The sequence below is a fragment of the Melanotaenia boesemani genome, chromosome 6, assembly GCF_017639745.1.
Source record: "Melanotaenia boesemani isolate fMelBoe1 chromosome 6, fMelBoe1.pri, whole genome shotgun sequence".
In the NCBI taxonomy this organism is placed as follows: Eukaryota; Metazoa; Chordata; class Actinopteri; order Atheriniformes; family Melanotaeniidae; genus Melanotaenia; species Melanotaenia boesemani.
The window spans coordinates 30,167,002-30,185,442 of record NC_055687.1 but is presented as its reverse complement, the minus strand read 5'-3'; the positions used below and the strand labels follow the sequence as shown (position 1 = coordinate 30,185,442).

At 40.7% G+C, this 18,441-nt stretch overlaps 1 protein-coding gene across 1 annotated transcript in view; it reads left to right on the top strand.

Moving 5' to 3' along the window:
* The window catches only part of eif3ea (eukaryotic translation initiation factor 3, subunit E, a), a 28,303-nt gene extending 10,569 nt beyond the window's left edge, over window positions 1–17,734 (top strand). Inside the window, exons 6-13 of the mRNA XM_041987539.1 lie at window positions 1,825–1,950; window positions 2,285–2,409; window positions 4,548–4,674; window positions 5,257–5,358; window positions 9,898–10,007; window positions 15,747–15,849; window positions 16,271–16,405; window positions 17,551–17,734. Of these exons, the coding sequence (XP_041843473.1) occupies window positions 1,825–1,950; window positions 2,285–2,409; window positions 4,548–4,674; window positions 5,257–5,358; window positions 9,898–10,007; window positions 15,747–15,849; window positions 16,271–16,405; window positions 17,551–17,586 (864 nt within the window). The 3' untranslated portion in view covers window positions 17,587–17,734. The remainder of the gene's footprint in view (window positions 1–1,824; window positions 1,951–2,284; window positions 2,410–4,547; window positions 4,675–5,256; window positions 5,359–9,897; window positions 10,008–15,746; window positions 15,850–16,270; window positions 16,406–17,550) is intronic.
* Window positions 17,735–18,441: the final 707 nt, after the last annotated feature.

Below are 18,441 nucleotides of genomic sequence, written 5' to 3'. Positions count from 1 at the left end.
CTCAGTTGTACTCTGACTGGATGGAGGGAGATACCATCAAACGGTCCTCTGCTGTGGGGGAATATCTGCGTAGATATTTTCTTCATACCTGTCAGCATCCATATGCTGGCAGTTCGTTTAAATGTTTTAACAAAACCCCCCAAAAAAACATTTTATATCAGAATAACTTCACCAATTTGCATGGCCCATGTGAAAACCAGCTCTTTTTTTGTGGTGTTTCCATTACTTGTACATCTGTTGTGTCTCACAGTCTACTACAGCAGCTGCCCGATGGAGCGTAGGGGTGTGTGGTCAGCATTTAGGTTTCTCTGGACGCTCAGCAGACACCCACCCTGACTTCCTTTTTGACTCATGTCACCGCGTCTGGTGTTTGGTGTTATCATGAACTCCTGTAGCGTAGTTTCCCATGAGCCTTTGGGTGTTGTCCAACATCCACTACAGTGATTGCACTGCTGCGATTTAGAGGCGTTCTCAACCTGCATTTCATTACCTGATTCCTCCTTGTTTGTTTTAGGCTGTTCTGGAAATCAGAAACAGTAGCCTGCACCATGTTGGAGAGTAATTATCCCCTCAAAGATGTTACTTGTTAGCATCAGTTCATATTTCAGCCTAATTTTAATCTGAGACAGAGTTGTTCAGATTTACTGAAGGTAATGGTTGGGAATTTTCGCAATTATCATGCTCCTGTTTGAACCAGGGAGAAGTTTGCAACATGTTAACAAAGCAGATGTCGCTAAATGCACTTCGCTGACATTTTTGTGCATGTTGAGGTTAAATTTCTGTCCATAACCTGTCAGTTTTGTCTGTAGGTATTTAGAGGAGAGTTTACTGATATGCAAAGTTAATAAAATTATGTGGACTATAAATTCAGCAACTTGTCACATTATTTTAATTGTTACACTAGTTAATTCATTGCAATGCTCAAAGTGCAGTTTACAGTGATGTAAGCTATAGAAAAACTAAATTCATATTTCCATAACAGTAAATCTGCTGTTTTGGTTTTGTTTTTTAATTGAAAAGAATACATATTACTAAATATAAACATGGTCATGTTTTGGTTATAAAAATAAACATATGCATATATAAAATTTATATTCAGTCACAAATACCAGTGCAACAAAAACAAGAACACCCCACCCTGCAGTTTGGCTCAATCGATCCATCATGCAGAGCTTAATCTGTACATCTCCCGGAACAACAGGCACACTTTAACGGGACAATACCTGTAATCTGATAAAATGGGAAATTAAAAGGTGCCATTTGTAAAGAAACTTATTTGTACATCCCTTCAATGCAATTTTTATTTTCTGCAGCTTTAAATAACATTAAATCTGGATTACTCCTTACTGCACACAAGACAATGCAGTCGAAGTTTATTCTTTAGTCTCATACAGTGATGTGTGATGCAAACCTGTAAGTGAATTTGATCTTTGGACTTTAAGTATTATCCAATTCAACCAAACCATTTTATTTCTGCTAAATTATTTAGAGAATAGTGCTGGCACCTGCTTTTAATGTTCATTAATTTAGTAATTCACCTTGAAGTGAAGCACATTTGATTGTATGAAAACCTAAGCAGTCTGATCCATTTCTCCTGCCTGTGTTGCTCTGTTCATCCAGCGTGGTGTAACCGAACCTGTGATGTAGAAATAAGAAAACCCACTGCAACATTCAACAGTGCTGCTGATGGAAAATGGTGACGAACCCTGGGATTGTATTCAGATGGAGATGTCACTCTTTCTGTCAAATAGCATGGATTAACATGTATTTTGTCTGAGAGTATCCTCATGTTTTAACAAGTGTTTTATGTCATGTGTTTCTAAGGTCCCGTCTACAGACAGGAATGCCCTGAACTCACTGTGGGGCAAGCTGGCCTCTGAGATCCTGATGCAGAACTGGGAGGCAGCCATGGAAGACCTCACCCGCCTGAGAGAGACTATTGATAACAATGTAAATGCCCCACTTCTCAGAATTTGATACTGCATTTAGATTCTCTTACATAGACTCCCATATTGACATTTCACTTGCAGTACAGCTCTGCTGTGGCATTTTATTTCTTACCACATGCACTCATCTGACTACTTAAGAACTTGGATCTGAGTATGAAGGAGTTGTTGGTATTTGATTGCCATTTAGAGGGCAAGCACTCATTTCTTTCTTTTTTCTTGTACCTTACTGAAGAATAACACTGTTTTACATGTTTCTGTTTTATTTTTTTGCCTCTTTCTCTTTTTCTTTCCTCTTTCTTCCTGTTCAACTGGATTTCTGACATGGTCCTGTCCAGTCTGTCAGCTCCCCTCTCCAGTCTCTCCAGCAAAGGACATGGCTCATTCACTGGTCTCTTTTTGTCTTCTTCAACCACCCCAAAGGCAGAGACAATATTATTGAGCTTTTTCTGTATCAACCACAGTAAGTAAATTTATTTTTTCCTTTTTTTCCCCTCCACTTTTCTTTCAGTCTTTACACCAGGAAATTAAAAATTGTTGAGAGAGTACCAGGAAGTACTTTTAAAGATAAGATTTATTTCTACTAAGGAATGAAAGCTTTGGTCCTGTTGGCCATTTAAAATACAGTTAAAGTGGCATGAAGTGGTTTTGTTGTCATGTTATACTCTTTGATATAATGCATAGCAACTCTGGTTTGTGCATTTTCAGAATAGCTGTTGCTGACTGTTTTTGAATTTATATAGGTGTGGTTTGAATGTATAAAATTGTGCCGTATCGAAATAATTGTTTCTTTTTTATGGCATGAAGTTGATTTAGAGTAAACTATTTGCTTTAATAAGACGCTTTTGGGTGGTGGGCTTCTTCGTGAACCCTGCTGGTATTTTTAAAGTGGTTTCAGAAGTGTGTGTTTTTCGTGTGGTCTGTTTACTCTCCAAGTCGAGAAGCGGGCCATGTGTATCGCAGATCGGAAACTTTATACACTGTGTTAAAATTTGCACACCACCTATTTTGATGTCTTAGCTCCCTCCCTCTGTTCTGATTGCAGGCCTGTATAATTGTACAGATGATTGGACTCCACAGACAGTATGACAGGCGACCACAACACAGCACACTCAAATGTCTGGTTCCCTGAATTTTACTCAGTTTTTAATTTTATTGTGGATGATTAAGGAGGCCTGCCCAATAATTACTCATGAAAAGCTCACCCAACCATCTGTTTGGACAAACTGAGGTAGTTTTGTGTGCTTTGCATTTTCACAGTGTAGAAACCTCATGTTTTCCCCACTGTGGCTTGGCTTGGCTCGTGTTTCCCATCTCTTGACCAGTACTTCCTTTGGCTGAAGTAGGTGACCAGTGGCTGGCCTTCAGCTCCACATTTGACCTCTTTTACCCCTGCAGTCAGCAGATGTTCTTCCAAAGCCTTGTTTATGCTATTGACAGATTGCAAGGCTGCAGGAGAAATGGTATTCAGTAATGTAGTATATCACAGGTGAGGAGTGGGCAGATATCACTGCAGTAGTGTATGCCAAAAGTTTTTGCTGTCAAAAACACTCATTATGTTAATTTCCAGATGAGCCCTTCCCATGTAGCCCCCTTAAACAGAGGAAATTGGAACTCACAATCACCGTAGTACTCAGTTGCATCTTTTCTCAAAATTTGTTGTACTCAAAGTAGACTTGGGTGAACGCCCCAAGAAATATAGGGTACAGGGATTCTTGTGAGATTGCTTGATATAGGAGCCCCTCAGGAGAGTGAGTAGGTGTAAGTTAATCAGGAACACAGCATGAAGCGTTGCGGTCTCCCACAGGAGTCAAACAACTACAAAGAGAGGGAAGAAGTTCTCCTAAAAGCAGGCCAACAGCAGGCTTTGCCAAGTAGCCCACTACTGTTTTTAGATCCAACATCACAGCTGCCACAAGACCCCTGTCCCTTTAATTGTTTCGGTTAATTAAACTGTTGTCAGCGCTGTTTCTCCAAGCACCATATGTTCCTCTGGTCATAGTTGAGGAGATCCAAAGGGGCCCAATCCACTTCCTCCTTTCAGATTTGATGTGGTTCTTGAGGGACTGACTTTAAAGATAAATGTTTAGTGACCTTCTTTGGTGATGCAGGTAATGTCAGTTCGTTGCTATCTTGACGAGGAAAGTGAGCTTGCATGTTTTTGTTTTTGTGTTTTTTTTTTTTTTCTCCATGACACTGTCTCCAGAGTCGGTGTGGGATCAGAATCAGGCTGTAACAGCATTGTGTCTCTTGTGTTCAGCCCTTTGCAAGTTGACCTGTGGTTGGAGCATCAGTCCCTCATGGATTGAGTTTCAGGCTACTGGGCAGGTCCCTGCTCACTGATCTATATCTTGCCAGGGTTTCCTCTTCCTCCCCCCTCTCACTGAGCTCTAATGAAAGAGACGGCTTAAAGCTGGAACCTGTGTGTGGAAATGAAGGCCCTGTTGGGACATTCATCTGTTTAGCTGCAAAGCCTTTTATTCTAAGTGAAATGCCAGGGGCCTGATGGGCAGCCAGAATGTTATATTATGTGCCTTTGTAAAGATTGTCTTTGCTTACATTGGTATAATAAGTGATTACTTTTACCCTCCCTGATTCCAGATACCTCAATGCTATCCAGACTATGTGCCCCCACATCTTGCGTTACCTAACCACAGCAGTCATTACAAACAAGGATGTCCGTAAGCGCCGGCAGGTTCTGAAGGATTTGGTGAAAGTCATTCAGCAGGTAAAAAAAATAAAGTTTATTTTTCAAGCAGCCATGTTTATAAAGTGCGTACATTTATGAGGCTTTGAAGGATAGGTAAGTGGCAACACTTCTTTTGAGCTCAGCGGGTGTATCAGGTGTATATTACAGTTTAAGCCCAGCTGGAGAAGCTTTATAACCTTTCCTTCTGATGAGTAAACTGACTGTTACACAGCCAGATCTTCTCCACCAGTGACAGTAGCTGCTTCAGAGATCTGAGCGCTGTTTTGGTTGGTTGTTAGTAATTGCTAAAATATGTACTCGGGGCTCTCTTCTCTGTGGCCTTAGGTCAGGTCGGAGTCATTCTTTAAGTATGACATAGAGCTGTTTGGAGTACAGAAAAGGTTTTTCACTCCAGCCCTTCTAAAATGTTTATGGAGGTATTGTGCTCTGCAGGCGGTCACTTTTCCTACATAATCAATGTCAGCAGTTTGACCAAAACTTGGATTTATGTATTTTTTGTGTGTTTGAAAAAATTGATGTTGTCACATTTGATTTAGCTACATTTAGGTTTAAATATATATACATGTCCATTTTAATCAATTATTGATTTTATTTTTTCAGGAGTCTTACACCTACAAAGATCCGATCACTGAGTTTGTGGAGTGCCTATATGTGAACTTTGACTTTGACAGCGCCCAGAAGAAACTCCGGGAGTGTGAGTCGGTGAGTTACCATCCTATATTTCGTCTTTTTAGGCTTGATTTATTGGGCCTCTCTGTGACAATATAGAGGTCCTCCGAGGAGATCTGATTTCTTGGTCATGCTTCTGAACTTTCCCACAGAGCATTGTGATTAATATGGTCTGTAATCATGTGATCTGTCTGACCCTCTGCCTGAGTTCTGTGAAGACAGAACAGTGATAGTCTAGGCCTTGTTTCACCCTGTCAGATAGAGAAGTCTCTTTGGACGCTGTATGACTCAGGCCTCAGTCAGATTTTACTATGGCCTGTAATTGACCCATCAGGCTGGTAGTTAACAGTAAAAGCTTTATAAGCAAAAGTCTCCGCAGAGGCGTGCTGACACTTGTTTCCAGTAGGAGATCTGTCAGAGCATCTCTTTTTGGAGTGTTTATTTCAGTTCTGGTTCGTAAAGGTTAAACTTAATCATGATCCCTGATGTCAAAATAGAACATGAGTAGTACACAATGAAGGTTCTCTTTGTATGTTGACTACAAAGCTGAACACACTCAGAATAATGAGATGATCTTTACAGCTGTTTGGGGGGGGACGTGTCAAATATGCTACGATTTGGTGCATTTTTATGGAAGGAAAACTACCTGTTATTTTCTTGAGTGCCTCTCTGGTTGAGGTCTGTGCCATCAGTCTGCTTTGTGCTGTCCACAAATGTATAGGAAAAATCAGTCAACTTAGTCAAGCTCATCATATCCACCCCATTGTGTGTATAATATTTTGTTTACCTAGTTAAAAAAAATCACAACCTTGTAGAAACAGAGAGTTGACTTAAAAAGCATCATGAAGTAAACAAATAGGATTGTTTACGTAATAAACTTAATTAGCTTTAGTCAAGTGGAACTAATAAACCCGAGGCTATTCAGTTAGGTCCCAAGAGGGCTGCAGTCATGCGGGTTTTTAATGTTTTCCTGCTCCAACACACCTGACTCCAATTAAATGGATCCAACAGCCTATGAAGTTCTGCACAATGAGTCAGGTGGGTTGAAACTGGAAAATATGGAAAACCTGAAAGGCTGCGGCCCTCGTGGGACCGAATTGAATAGCCCTTTAATACACTATTGGTGGAGTGAGTATGTGTAACCCAACAGCTGCCTTTAGTGCACTTGTTTGCTTCACCAATGAATCACCTGTTTGTCAAGTGAGTGATGTGGAACTAGTTGATATAACTGTGTGTTAGGCAACTGGTGTTTTTAGAAAGCCTGTTACGTATGTAAATAGACATCAGTGTTAAACATTGTTGAGCTTCTCTGCCCACATACTCCCATGCATCCCTTACAATGGCAGTCTGCACAGCCGTTAAATCTGTCATGGCTGCTTCTTCTTCGTTTTATTAATTAATTAATTTATTAATTGTTGGTTGTATGCAAGCTCAACTGCACAACTTTTCCTCACATTTGCTACATCTGGCTACGCATCCACAAGCTCTCTGAAAACGGACTGAAATACTCATGTTAAGGATGCAGAAAATGGACAGAAGTCTTTGTTCCTATGTGTATTTAACAGAATAAATCAGGCTTTAGGCAGAAAAGAAAATGGGAACCTGGTAAAAATTGAAACTCTCACTGCACTACCAAGAGAACGTGGATCTTCTGGAAGCATTTAACTTTATCATTACAAAAAAGATGCAGCTTTGTTCAAAACTGTTGCCTGGGCAGAGCATTAAAACTGAGTAATCAATGCAAACTTGTAATTTTATTCCTGCCAGCATTAAAGGTCAACCAAAAAAAAAAAAAACAAACAAAAAAAAAAACAACAACAAAAAAAAAAAAAAAAACACACAGTTAGTTCATGGAAAAGTAGGTGTTGCATTGATAGTTTATACCAAAGCAGGACAACTTGGGGCACATCCATTGCACTGTTAATACATTTATAGTCTATTGAGGTGGTACATGCAGAAATCAAATCTACATGTCTGCATGTACAGATAAAACTACATGTGCTGATCACATTTCTGATTACATATCAAATCTGCAAGTCTGCCAGTACAATGGGCCTAACTGAACGCCCAATAAAAATGCTGTTTGACCCTCAAATCAGATTAGTTTAACTGTGCAACAGTCGCAAAGAGTCCGCATCTAAACTGTAGATTATGTTGAAAAGCATAAACATCTGGCTTCATGCTTGTTTTTAATTTAACCATGTTAATGATTTGTGTTTTGCACACTTACAGATCTGATTTGTAACCATACATTTGATGTATATTTTCAGATTTTATCTGTACATGTCTTCATCCTAGCTTCTTAAGGAGCAGGTGTCTTAGCTGGATTGTTGTGCTATATTTACATTTTGTGTAACTTGATCATCCTTTGCATGTGCACTGTAATTTGCCTTTCCCAGATGAGTTGATAATTTGGAGCTGCAGAGGAATACAAAAGCTAAATTTGGGGTTATTTGGTCGTCTTTTCATCTTTTCTTGCTGATAAACCTTCAAAATGAAAAACATCTGGTCTGATGAAATAGCTGTTTCCCAGGACTAAATGTTTATAACTCATGTCAGCTGTTTACTAAGGGTTCACTTTCATTTCAACCTATTTTTTCTTTTTATTCCAATACATAATGCCATCAGTACATCACTGTTGTACAAATGAAATGAAATTTATTTATATTTAGTTATACCCTCAGAAAGTGGTCAGAGGGAAATCCAACGCACATGCCAAGTGAAAATCTGATTTTTCCTGTGCAAACTCGAAATAATGATTTTTGTAATGAACAATATTAAAGCGGTATCCCATTTCTGCTCCAACATGACACATTCAATCGCAGAGCTTTTTAATAACATCTATAGTTTTTAGGAGCTCTGTGGGTTGGTCTTGACCTCACGTCATGCAGTTCTGTCTACAGACTTAAACCCAACAAGGTCTTAGGTCCGAGCTCAAGTTTGTCTTCTCAGACTTATCAGCCTGCCTTCAGTAGGCACACTGACCACACCGTGTTCCAGTTCACAAGCAGGTCAGGCGATGGGTGCTTCCAAAAATGTTTAACTGCAACTTTTAACGCATTACCTGTGATAGCCTGTAAACATTAACATTTTCTCAAAACAGACTTGTTTCAAGTATGTAAAGCACATTTTACCTCCAGAAATTCACACCCAGGCCTTAAAAAAAAAAAAAAAAGAAAAAAAGAGGGACATTTCGCAGACCATCAAGCAATTGAGGTAAACGGATACACCACTGGGATGAGCTCTCATTTTGATGAGCATTTGTAATGCATCAGTAGAGGAGTGGCACCCATCTATTTGCTGATTGCTATAATAGCAAGATATAGGTATCGTTTTCAGCCTCTCCTGTCCTAAGTTTACTGTACGCTGTCAAATGGTTTGATCCAAGTGCCTTCAAACGAGGAGTTTGGCTAGGATTAAATGGTCCTGTTCAGGCTGAGCAGGTTCTTTTTTGTTCATTTCCCACTCTGCCCACTTCTCGAATCACTGTCAGATGTGAGATGCATGCATGTCAAAGAAAGGAAACTATAAGCCTACCTATAGTGAGGCCTTGGATTGTGCATAAATATGCTCTTAAAGTCCCTTTCAGAATTTATTTAAACTTTGTGGTTTAAATCCCAGATGACAGTAATTAGGGCACTTAGCTGTTCAAAGTTTATCAGCCTTAGACAAGCATTGTTGTAGCTGAAATATGTGTTGCCTGATAGCGCCATGTAGTTTGGATTTATTCAACTAGAACTCTGGGCAGATAACAGGTTTCTGAGCTAAAGCAAACAAAGAGCTGGTAATTCTGCAAGAACTTTTGAAGATGAAAGTCTGTGATGTGAAATGGCTCTCACTGGAGAGAGGTAATGCAGCGAGCACTGAGAAATGTGAGCATTTCACACAGTGGTACCTCTGGGGCCATAGCTGGGTCACGAACATTTGCAGTAGATGAAGCACATGAGTGAGCCATATGCAGAAGTGTCAACGAGTCCAAGCAAGGCTGTAATTCTTACTGTAACCAGGCACAGGTGATGGTGTACATGAATCACTGCAGAGCTTCGCTGACATCTAAAGTTTATTTGGACTGGTGTCACTGCAGTTTTTGGATGATGGTTGATGTCAGATTGGTGGTCCAACTTTTGGAGAGCTGACACTGAACCACCAGCCCAGATGACTGTGATAAGTTGCTGACAGTGTGGTTATTTCTGTGGCCAACTCTGTTTTTTGCTGCGCTGCTTGTGGGGCGGTGAAATTAGAAGATATGTGGTTGATGTACTATACAGGGTTTGGGTTTGCTGACCTTTACAGCGTCCACTCATTTAGAAAAACTTTGCCAAAATAAGCCATTGGCTTACAAAAGATTAAAAAAAATCTGACCCCTTAACACTGTAAACCATTGCTATAGCAAAAACTGATTGGAATCTGGTTTAGTTTAATTTATTTCACTTCTTTTCCCCATCAGTTCAGTTAGACATCAGTCACAGACAATCTGTGTGCATATCTCTTCAACCAACTGAAAACCTGAGCGTTTGTTGGTTCTGTATCTACTGTGCTGTGCTCATATATAACATGTTTTCTGTCTCTTAGGTTCTTGTAAATGACTTCTTCCTGGTTGCCTGCTTGGAGGACTTCATTGAGAATGCCAGGCTCTTCATCTTTGAGACCTTCTGCAGAATTCACCAGTGCATTAGCATCAGGTTTGTCTCTCTATGCAATCCAATCAAAACACAACGCTTTTTACAAGCATTGAACCCCTCATTAGAGCAGCTGTATTGGACAGGCCATGTCCGACAGACGTCCCAAAAGACTAACGCCACTAAACGTTGTAAGCAGTCGGAGAACAGGAAGTAAGAAAGTTAGCTTTGTGATTAGCGAAATTTTCCTCACAGATAAGTGTTTATTGCCCCGTCCACACACAGCCATGCTGTCCCCACACATCTTGGGGATTATGCATTATGTGGTTTAACTGCTTCCAGGTCTCCTCAGGTTGCTCTGCTTGCTGGGCTTTTGAGACCACCTGTCCGACGCCAGTTCAGACAGTTTTCTTCCAGGAAGAGGTCAAGGTTTAGACGGCTTTAGATGTTCCCAGCTGCTCCAATGCACAGAGATATTCCAGCTCGCAATTGTAGGGTAAATGGAGGTCAAACGGCCTCTGCAGGTCTCAATTGAGTACAAGTTTGAAATTCAGCTTAGTTACAGTGAAATACAATTGACCTTGGATGCTTCCCCAAAACCAAGAAATTTAGTTAATGCTAATCATAGCATTAGCGGAGAGGAAAGTAAAAAGATTATCTTAATTGTATACAATTAAGAGAGATTATAGGATTTGGCTGCCTTACATCACTTCTAGAGAGTGTTAAAGATAAAGACAGCATTCACCCTTTTCTGTGATTTATCCTCATACTTTTATGAGTATGTAGTCACTGATGTTCAGCTGTGCATATGCATTGTTTAACCTATTCACAACTGTGTAAATTTATTGCTGCTATTAGGAAGTGAGATACTGCCCCTCAGGCATGTTGTGAATGCTAAAGATTTGAAAGAAGTCCACAGTAAAAAGAGGTAATTAATTACTTCTGTTGACATAAATATATATATATATATATATATATATTGCATTGACTGCTATATAGAGCCATGGAGGTCTGTAGTCAAGGTTGAACTGTGGAACATGATCAGGCCCTGTCAAAATCTCCAATTGCAGATTGTCTGGAATTGATTAGGAGTCCTGGTTCTTTTTGGCAGACTGACTGCAATTGGATCCATTTTCTTGTTAAGGACCACAGAGGTTAGTGGTAACACTGAAAGAGGAAGTTGAGTGGTGATTTTTTTTTTTTTGTTTTTTGTCCCTTGCTTTCTGTTTGTTGAGGTTTTCTGATGCAGGAACACAAATTAGGAGCAAGTTTCAAGGATTTCCGTGTTTATTTTGGTGGGTGTTGTGACGATGGACCGAACATGTCTATTTTTGACAGACACTCGAACTTCCAAGTCACTAGTCCTTTACCCAGAAGCTCTATGCGCCCAAGCGTGGATTTAAATGAATTTGATGGCTGTTTTTAATGAGGACATTTTTACAGCTGTTGGCCATGATGGTTTCACAGATACTTAGCTCGCCTTTGCCCACAGCTTGGGACAAAAAAAAAAACCCAAAAATGCAGAAGTTGGCGTAATTTGGTTATTTTATGCAACAGAGCCTTAAAAATGACTGAAGGCAGAGAAAATTGTGATTTCGCCTGCACTCCTAATTGCATACACACACATCATGTTCAGCTGTATGTTTCTGATTTAGCTTTGTTTTCCTGGTTTGATTTATAGGCGTTATTTTGATTGTTCTTCCATGAATGTTTCAGTGGCAAGACCCTTCTTTGACCTCAGCTGCTCATTTGTCCTTTGACATTTTGATTAAATGCTTGATATTTAATCTTTTGGTCAGTTTTTTTCTTTTTTTGCCTGTATCACTAGATCGTATTTGTACACAACAGTTCGCTGGTAGTTGGATGCAGTGTCTTGTGTATTTGGATGTAATACTGAAAGTCTTTTTACCTCACAATTAAGTCATTAAAAAGACCACACAATCATTTTGGTTCCTCCAAAAAATCTATTTTACCCCAATCCAAATGTCAGGCTACTCCAAATGGCTCGTAGTCTTCTGAACACTATCATATGTTGCTGTTTAACAATGCATTCATTTTAGACCAGTTATGTTAAGAAGGAGGATACTTTGGAGAAGAATCCCCCTTTCCTTCTCTCTCCCCTAACCTAGTTAGACCCCAATCCTGACCCCTGTCTTCAAGTGTGAGATTGGTATTGAGACTCACAGGAGTCCCCTAGCCTGAAGTCGAAAGCTCAGGAGCCGGAGTGAGTAAGAGGTCGAAGCGAAAGTGATCCGTGTCCCCCAGGGAACAAGATCATGGTTGTGTAATATTAAACCAGTCTTGGAGGCTGTCTGCTTGGCTTAAGGGCCAAATGATTTCAATACTGGGGGTTGTTTAATTCCGGCCCCATCCCAACTCCCTCTCACATCTTCCACATTTACTCTCTTCTTCTTTATTTATTTATTTTTTCTTCCTTAATTCTGTCTGAGGTCTAGATAGGGCTATTTTTTAAGCCGACAATAAGGTAAAGCAACCCTGACCATGTATAGAAATGTGCTTCCTGAGAGGAAAAGACTTTATGCCAGACTTTATGTTACAAATTAGATTAGAGGACTTGGGCTGGTACAGGCCGAGGTCCTGGGCCTTTTGGGGCACTGTGTGGTCCCATATTCTGCTGCATCAAGCATGTTGACAGAGGTTAGGGGTTAGCCTCAGTCCCTGCTGATGAAACCAGGAGATGTTTGTTTTGATCACCATATCTGACCTGGACTTGACTGGCATATGCCCCCACTCTCCTGTATTGCCAAACAAAACACTCACAGTACCCCCGTGCAGCAATCACTTAAACACTGGGGTAAAATTGCAACCACTAACAAATTTCTTGTAAATTTCCCACGGATTATCTGATTGTTCGTTGAACAGTAGCATCTCTGAATGTCCATAGATATCCTGGAATGTTGGACATGTAATATTGTGGAAATGTTTCAGAAACTATCTTATGTGTAATGCACACGTCTATATATCAGCATATAAACAGTGGTTCGGCTTAGTCAAGCTTGTATAACATGTAATTGTCCACCAGTTGAATTTGGTAGCTGAAGAAATTGTCCAGTCGGAGTTATGCCAAATGAGTACGTTCATTGTAAGCATATTATGTGTAATATTACCGATTATATAGACAGCCATGGAAGCAGCTGAAATGAAAAGGAAACCTTTTAATTGCTGGGTAGCCGCAGAAAAAAGGAAGCTTAACAACATGTTCATCAAATGATTGCACAGAGCTAGTGAGCCATGTGCTGCCACTTTTAAAGGTTAAGGGCTTTAAATCAGATTTCATTGACATAAAAATGGATTGTTTAATTATTGTAGGTCGTTGTCGGCGGTACTGCTGCTGTTTGTCAGGCTGTGTGGTGAAATGGATGATTTAACTGGGTTGTAAAAACATATTTTTTTGTTGTCTAAACAAGTTTAGTTTAAATATTTATTAGGAAATAGACAACAATTTTGGTAATGTGCATGTATAATGGTATCTGATTGATTGATTGATAGATAAATGGAATTACATAAATAAAGTGATTTCCTATTTAAGAACATGTAGGAAACAAATTCATTATAAATTAGCTATATGCTAAATCTTGGTTTGCTACTTATCCAAGGGGAGATGTTGCCCTTTTCTTGGCTCATAGAAACAGTTTCCTAAGTCATCGTCCATCATTGTGGTTCACTGTAATGCCCAGCTCGGAGTAATTGATCCAAACTTTGGCAAGTACTGAGTTTTCCTGAAATTTTGAAATATTAATGGCTGTGTTGTTTGAATTAGATTTTTTTCCTCTGACAAACATTTTATTTTTGCAGCTATGAAACTGAGACATGAAGAATGTATTCAGTGTACCAGTTGCTTTACATTAGCAACATTTTGGCCTGCGGACTGGAATCCTCGGTGCTGGTTGTGTCACCGTGCATCAGCGACATGTGTTACCCATCACAACCTAAACTTCTATCATTAGACAGCCAACACTTTTCTGAACTTGTCAGGTTCCCAATAATGATCCATAGGAGCAATTTTCTTGTCACAAGTCATTTTCCAAAGGTTTGCTGAGCCGATGCGTAATCAGCTGTCGAGCAGAACTAATGTAACAAAGTCGGTAGGTGTAAATGACAAGTTCATTGTGTCTGTATTGTTTTCCATCCTCTGGGCTGCCGACATGGACATATATCTCCTCCCAGCTGGTGCTTTTTGAACGTGTTATCCACCTTCTCCATCACTTCACTGTGGTGGAAGTGTTGAGATGTGCACTGTCAGCTACAGACCAAATCCTCCTTTTCTCATTATGCTGAGTTAATGCTGCTTATTTGTTGTTTATGCTTTTTATGCCCCATCCAGACACTGATGTCATTGCACTCCCCCTCTTCATGTGGTTTTGCCACCATTTGACCAACATTCATGGGTTAGAAAGTGGTAGTCTACTTTTCTTTTTGAGCCTTGAGGTAAGACAGACATATTGTAAATCCCAAATAAGATTACTTCCCCCTAAAGGAATGTCTTGAATAAGACTCTCAGCGCAACGGTTGAAATCTATAATGGTGGTGGGATCTGTTTGCAGAGCCATGGCGTGAGAAGTGTTGTGGTCTGGGAAGATTCTAGCTTACGCTAAAAAAGTCTCAAAGTGTGATTAATGGACCAGGAAGTGAAAATTAGTGGAGTAAATTGTTTTTATATTGGCCTTATAACCCCTATTATTTTGTGAAAAGTCACACAGACTAGAGATGGTGACGAATTTGTACCTACAGTGTGTGTACAGGTCCAATTTTGCAGCAGTGGGAGGAGTTGGTTTTTGGCTTTTGAGATGAGGTTTCCGTATAAATTCTGAGCCATGCACAAAGTGGTTAAGGATATTTATTGGGCCCCTTATTTGAAATGTGGTAGGCGTGGAGGGTGGTGGGGGTCAGACAAGAGGAAAGGGCAGGAAACGTTGGGGGAAGGGGGTTTAGACGAGGGTATCAAGAGGGTCTAGTTATTTTGAAAGCCACAAGGGAGGCCAGCTGCAGCAAGGGGAGCTTTGGATCAAAGAGTGCCAGCCACCCTCCACCTCCTGCCTTCTGCTGTGACACATCTACCTCCAGCCGTATCAAAGAGAAGTCCGTGTCCGAGGTGGCTTTTATTTTAAGGGACAGTCACTCACTTGGGACATTTAGCAGCCAGGTGGAAAGTGTGTGTCTTGGTTAAGCAACCACAGATACTTCCAACATTGAAATGCCCTGCACCTCTAATTAGGTAATTGGTGCAAGTCTGTAAATCCAGCTGGAGAACCATTAGAGGTGTTGTTTGGGTGTGCTGTGTGTTACACTCTTTTCGCTGAAGCATAATATGCTGGCCATTTACTAACATTGTCAAATGGTAGCAGTTTATTTGGAAGTTAATGTGCTGAATGAATCATATCATAGGATGGTGATAACCAAGACTTATTTGGTGCTGTTGCATATTTTATTCATGAATCAGCACAGACAGCTTAGTGCAAGTGAAGTGATCATTTGCAAAGGTTAAATCTTACCTGGGGAACAACTGCAGAGAAAATGTAAAATTCTCCAGAAGATTCCCCACATATTTTGGCAAGCACACAGGTACGGTTGCCATGGTAATTCCAGGTGCACTTTGTTTTTATTCACAAGTATCCTTAAGATATGCTGCCTTGTCTCATTTCAATTCTAACCTGAGGGCTCACATGGGATGTAGGAAGTCTGTGTGTTTATACTCAGTGTTAATCAATCGATCTGAGACATTTAGAATATTTTAGTCTTGACTAAATAAAGTCAGAGCTTCTTCTCTCTGTTCCTGAGCAGCATGCTGGCAGATAAGCTGAACATGAGTCCTGAGGAAGCTGAGAGATGGATCGTCAACCTCATCCGCAATGCCAGGCTGGATGCCAAGATAGACTCCAAACTGGTGAGACTTTTTCTTTTGCAGTCGGTTCATCGCTAAACTAACTAATCAAATCATTTTTAAGCAGACCAGTGATGATGAAAAAACTTCAAAGCGTATGCTCTTAACTATATTGTATTTACAATATCTTCACCTTGTTGCATTCCCTTTGTGGGGCTTCAGACTGAAGCTGCGTGCTATGGCGTACACATCACAACGGCTGTCTGTAATCAGCAAATCATAGCCCAGTCCTCCAGAATGACATAGAATTATCTAGATATGCCTGCAGTAGGACTGTATAAGACCAGTACAAGTTCTGTCTGGTGTATTGTAAAATGACGTGTCTGCAAAATCGAATGCGATTGGCTTTTCTTTATTTTCTTTCTTTATTTTTTCTTCTTTGCATTAACGTGGCTGTGTTGTCCAATTTGCTCCATATTTCCAGGGCCATGTTGTCATGGGGAACAATGCCATATCGCCTTACCAGCAGGTGATTGAGAAGACCAAGAGCCTCTCTTTCCGCAGCCAAATGTTGGCCATGAACATTGAGAAAAAGCAGGCCCATAGCAGCAGAAACGAGGCGAGTAATTCACACACTATACATTCAAAATCCACCCAAAACTTCCACTTCCAGCCTGGCGCTGTAGGGAACCCATAACTCCCTCAATTGGTCAGATTAAAGGTCAACTCATGGCAGTTCAAAGCCTCTGAAATGATCAGCTCAAAGGAACAAGGCTGAAGAATGTTGATGAACAACCATCAACAAAAGCTCTCTTTACACGGAATAAGCCAGTAAGAGCAAGTTTAACAGAGCTAATGCTTTCATCCTTCTATTGCTCTTCAAAGGTCTAATGACAAGGTAGATCCCAAACAACCATAAAACTCGGCCTGAGCTCAGTGACTCAGCTCAGCAACGTAAATAAGGTGGACGCTCATGTTGGCTTTTGGTGAACATTACTCAAAACCGGGAGTTCCCTGCACTTAGTAGCTGCTGCAGATGTCGGGATCAGGGTCCAGTCATCCCCTTAAAGTCTGTTTTTGATGTCAACCTTGTGTACTTAGCGTATTCAGGCTGCAGCTGATTACCTTAATACCTAATACTCACAGAATTTCTGAACAATGCACACACTCTGAGCTGGAGCTGCTCCTTCATACAGCTCTGTCCATAAAAACCGATTGATGGGTTGGACCTCTCACTTGACGTCACCATGGCCTTGGAGTTTCAGCAGCCATGTTAACTGTTCACTCCTTAGCTGCAGCTCTTGGGTAGCTTTTGATGTGCACAATTAGCCCTCCTCCCTATTGTTTGATTATCTGCGGCAGGAGTGCTGCCATAACCAGGTCCCGTAAAAGCAAAAAAAATGCAACCCCTTCCCTTCATTAAGGAGTTTTTGTAATTAGACAAAAGAGGCTGCAAACAACTCACAGAGCACCACTACATCCTGCTGTCCTCAAGGCTACAAATCACTTACATACAGAGAACATTTACTGCCTTCCATCTGCGCCGGCTGCTTGGGGTCCCTGTCAGCCCTCACAGCCACCCAGCGCTCACCAGCAGAACACACACGTTTCCCGACAAGGAAAACGTCAGCATTTAACTGCTTGCACGTGTGTGTTACTTTTTCACATTTCCCACAATCAACAACAAAAATGAGTTGTGATCGGTCCCAGTTATTGGCAGAAGGTCTCATCTTAATGTTTTCTCTGTACTTTTTGTTTTTGCAGACGCCAAGCTGGGCCGGTCAGGAAACTGGATTCTAGTCTGCGCGATGAAGATGGGTCATCCTCAATGTGTTGCATCTTTCTCCTTTTTTTTTTATAACCCCACACTTGTCTGTCAAAGAGCACAGCCCTGTTTTACACTTGGTTCGAGTCATCACCAGTTCAATAAAAGTGGCCAACAAAACCATTTTCACCCATGATTGCCTTATTTCTGGACATTACAAACAGCGGTTGAGGTTTGAGTGGTCAGACTTTTTGTATCAGTAATACTTGATGAAGTTTTAATGTGCACATTGAGGCACCGAGTGGGACAGTTAAGACTGCTGCGTGTGATGCGGCTCATGAGTGCACAGTAATGATGAATGGCTGTTTAGTCTGTTGGTTTTATGGTGTTTTAGTGGTTCACTTCAGCGTGGCAGGCAGCCTCGCCGAGTGGGACGTCATCTGAAGGGGGCAAACAGAGGTGATGTAGAGTTAGACGTGGTCACACACTCTGCCAGTCATCCTGCCCATCTCAGGACACAAGGGAGCCATAAAGAACCATTAGCCAGACGGACACAATCTTTTTAATGTCCCATCCAACCCCCTCTTTTCTCTGCTTTTAACCTTCTCATAACTCAGAGCTTTGACTCCCTCTTCCTCCCCCGTTATTGCTCACAACAGGCTGTCATTCCTTCATATGCCTGTAATTTTCCTCCTATGAGCAATTTAACTACTAAACAAGGATTTGATGTAATATACACCTGCTTTGATAGATTAAATTAAAAGTCTGGGAAAGTGCAAGGCATTTTGCATCACCTGTTTGCTCAGCCTCCAAACATAACCAAACTTTGTTCCATCCGGAGGAGAAGCTGGACAGACCAATAATTGGTGCTTTCCTTCTTTTTATTTCAT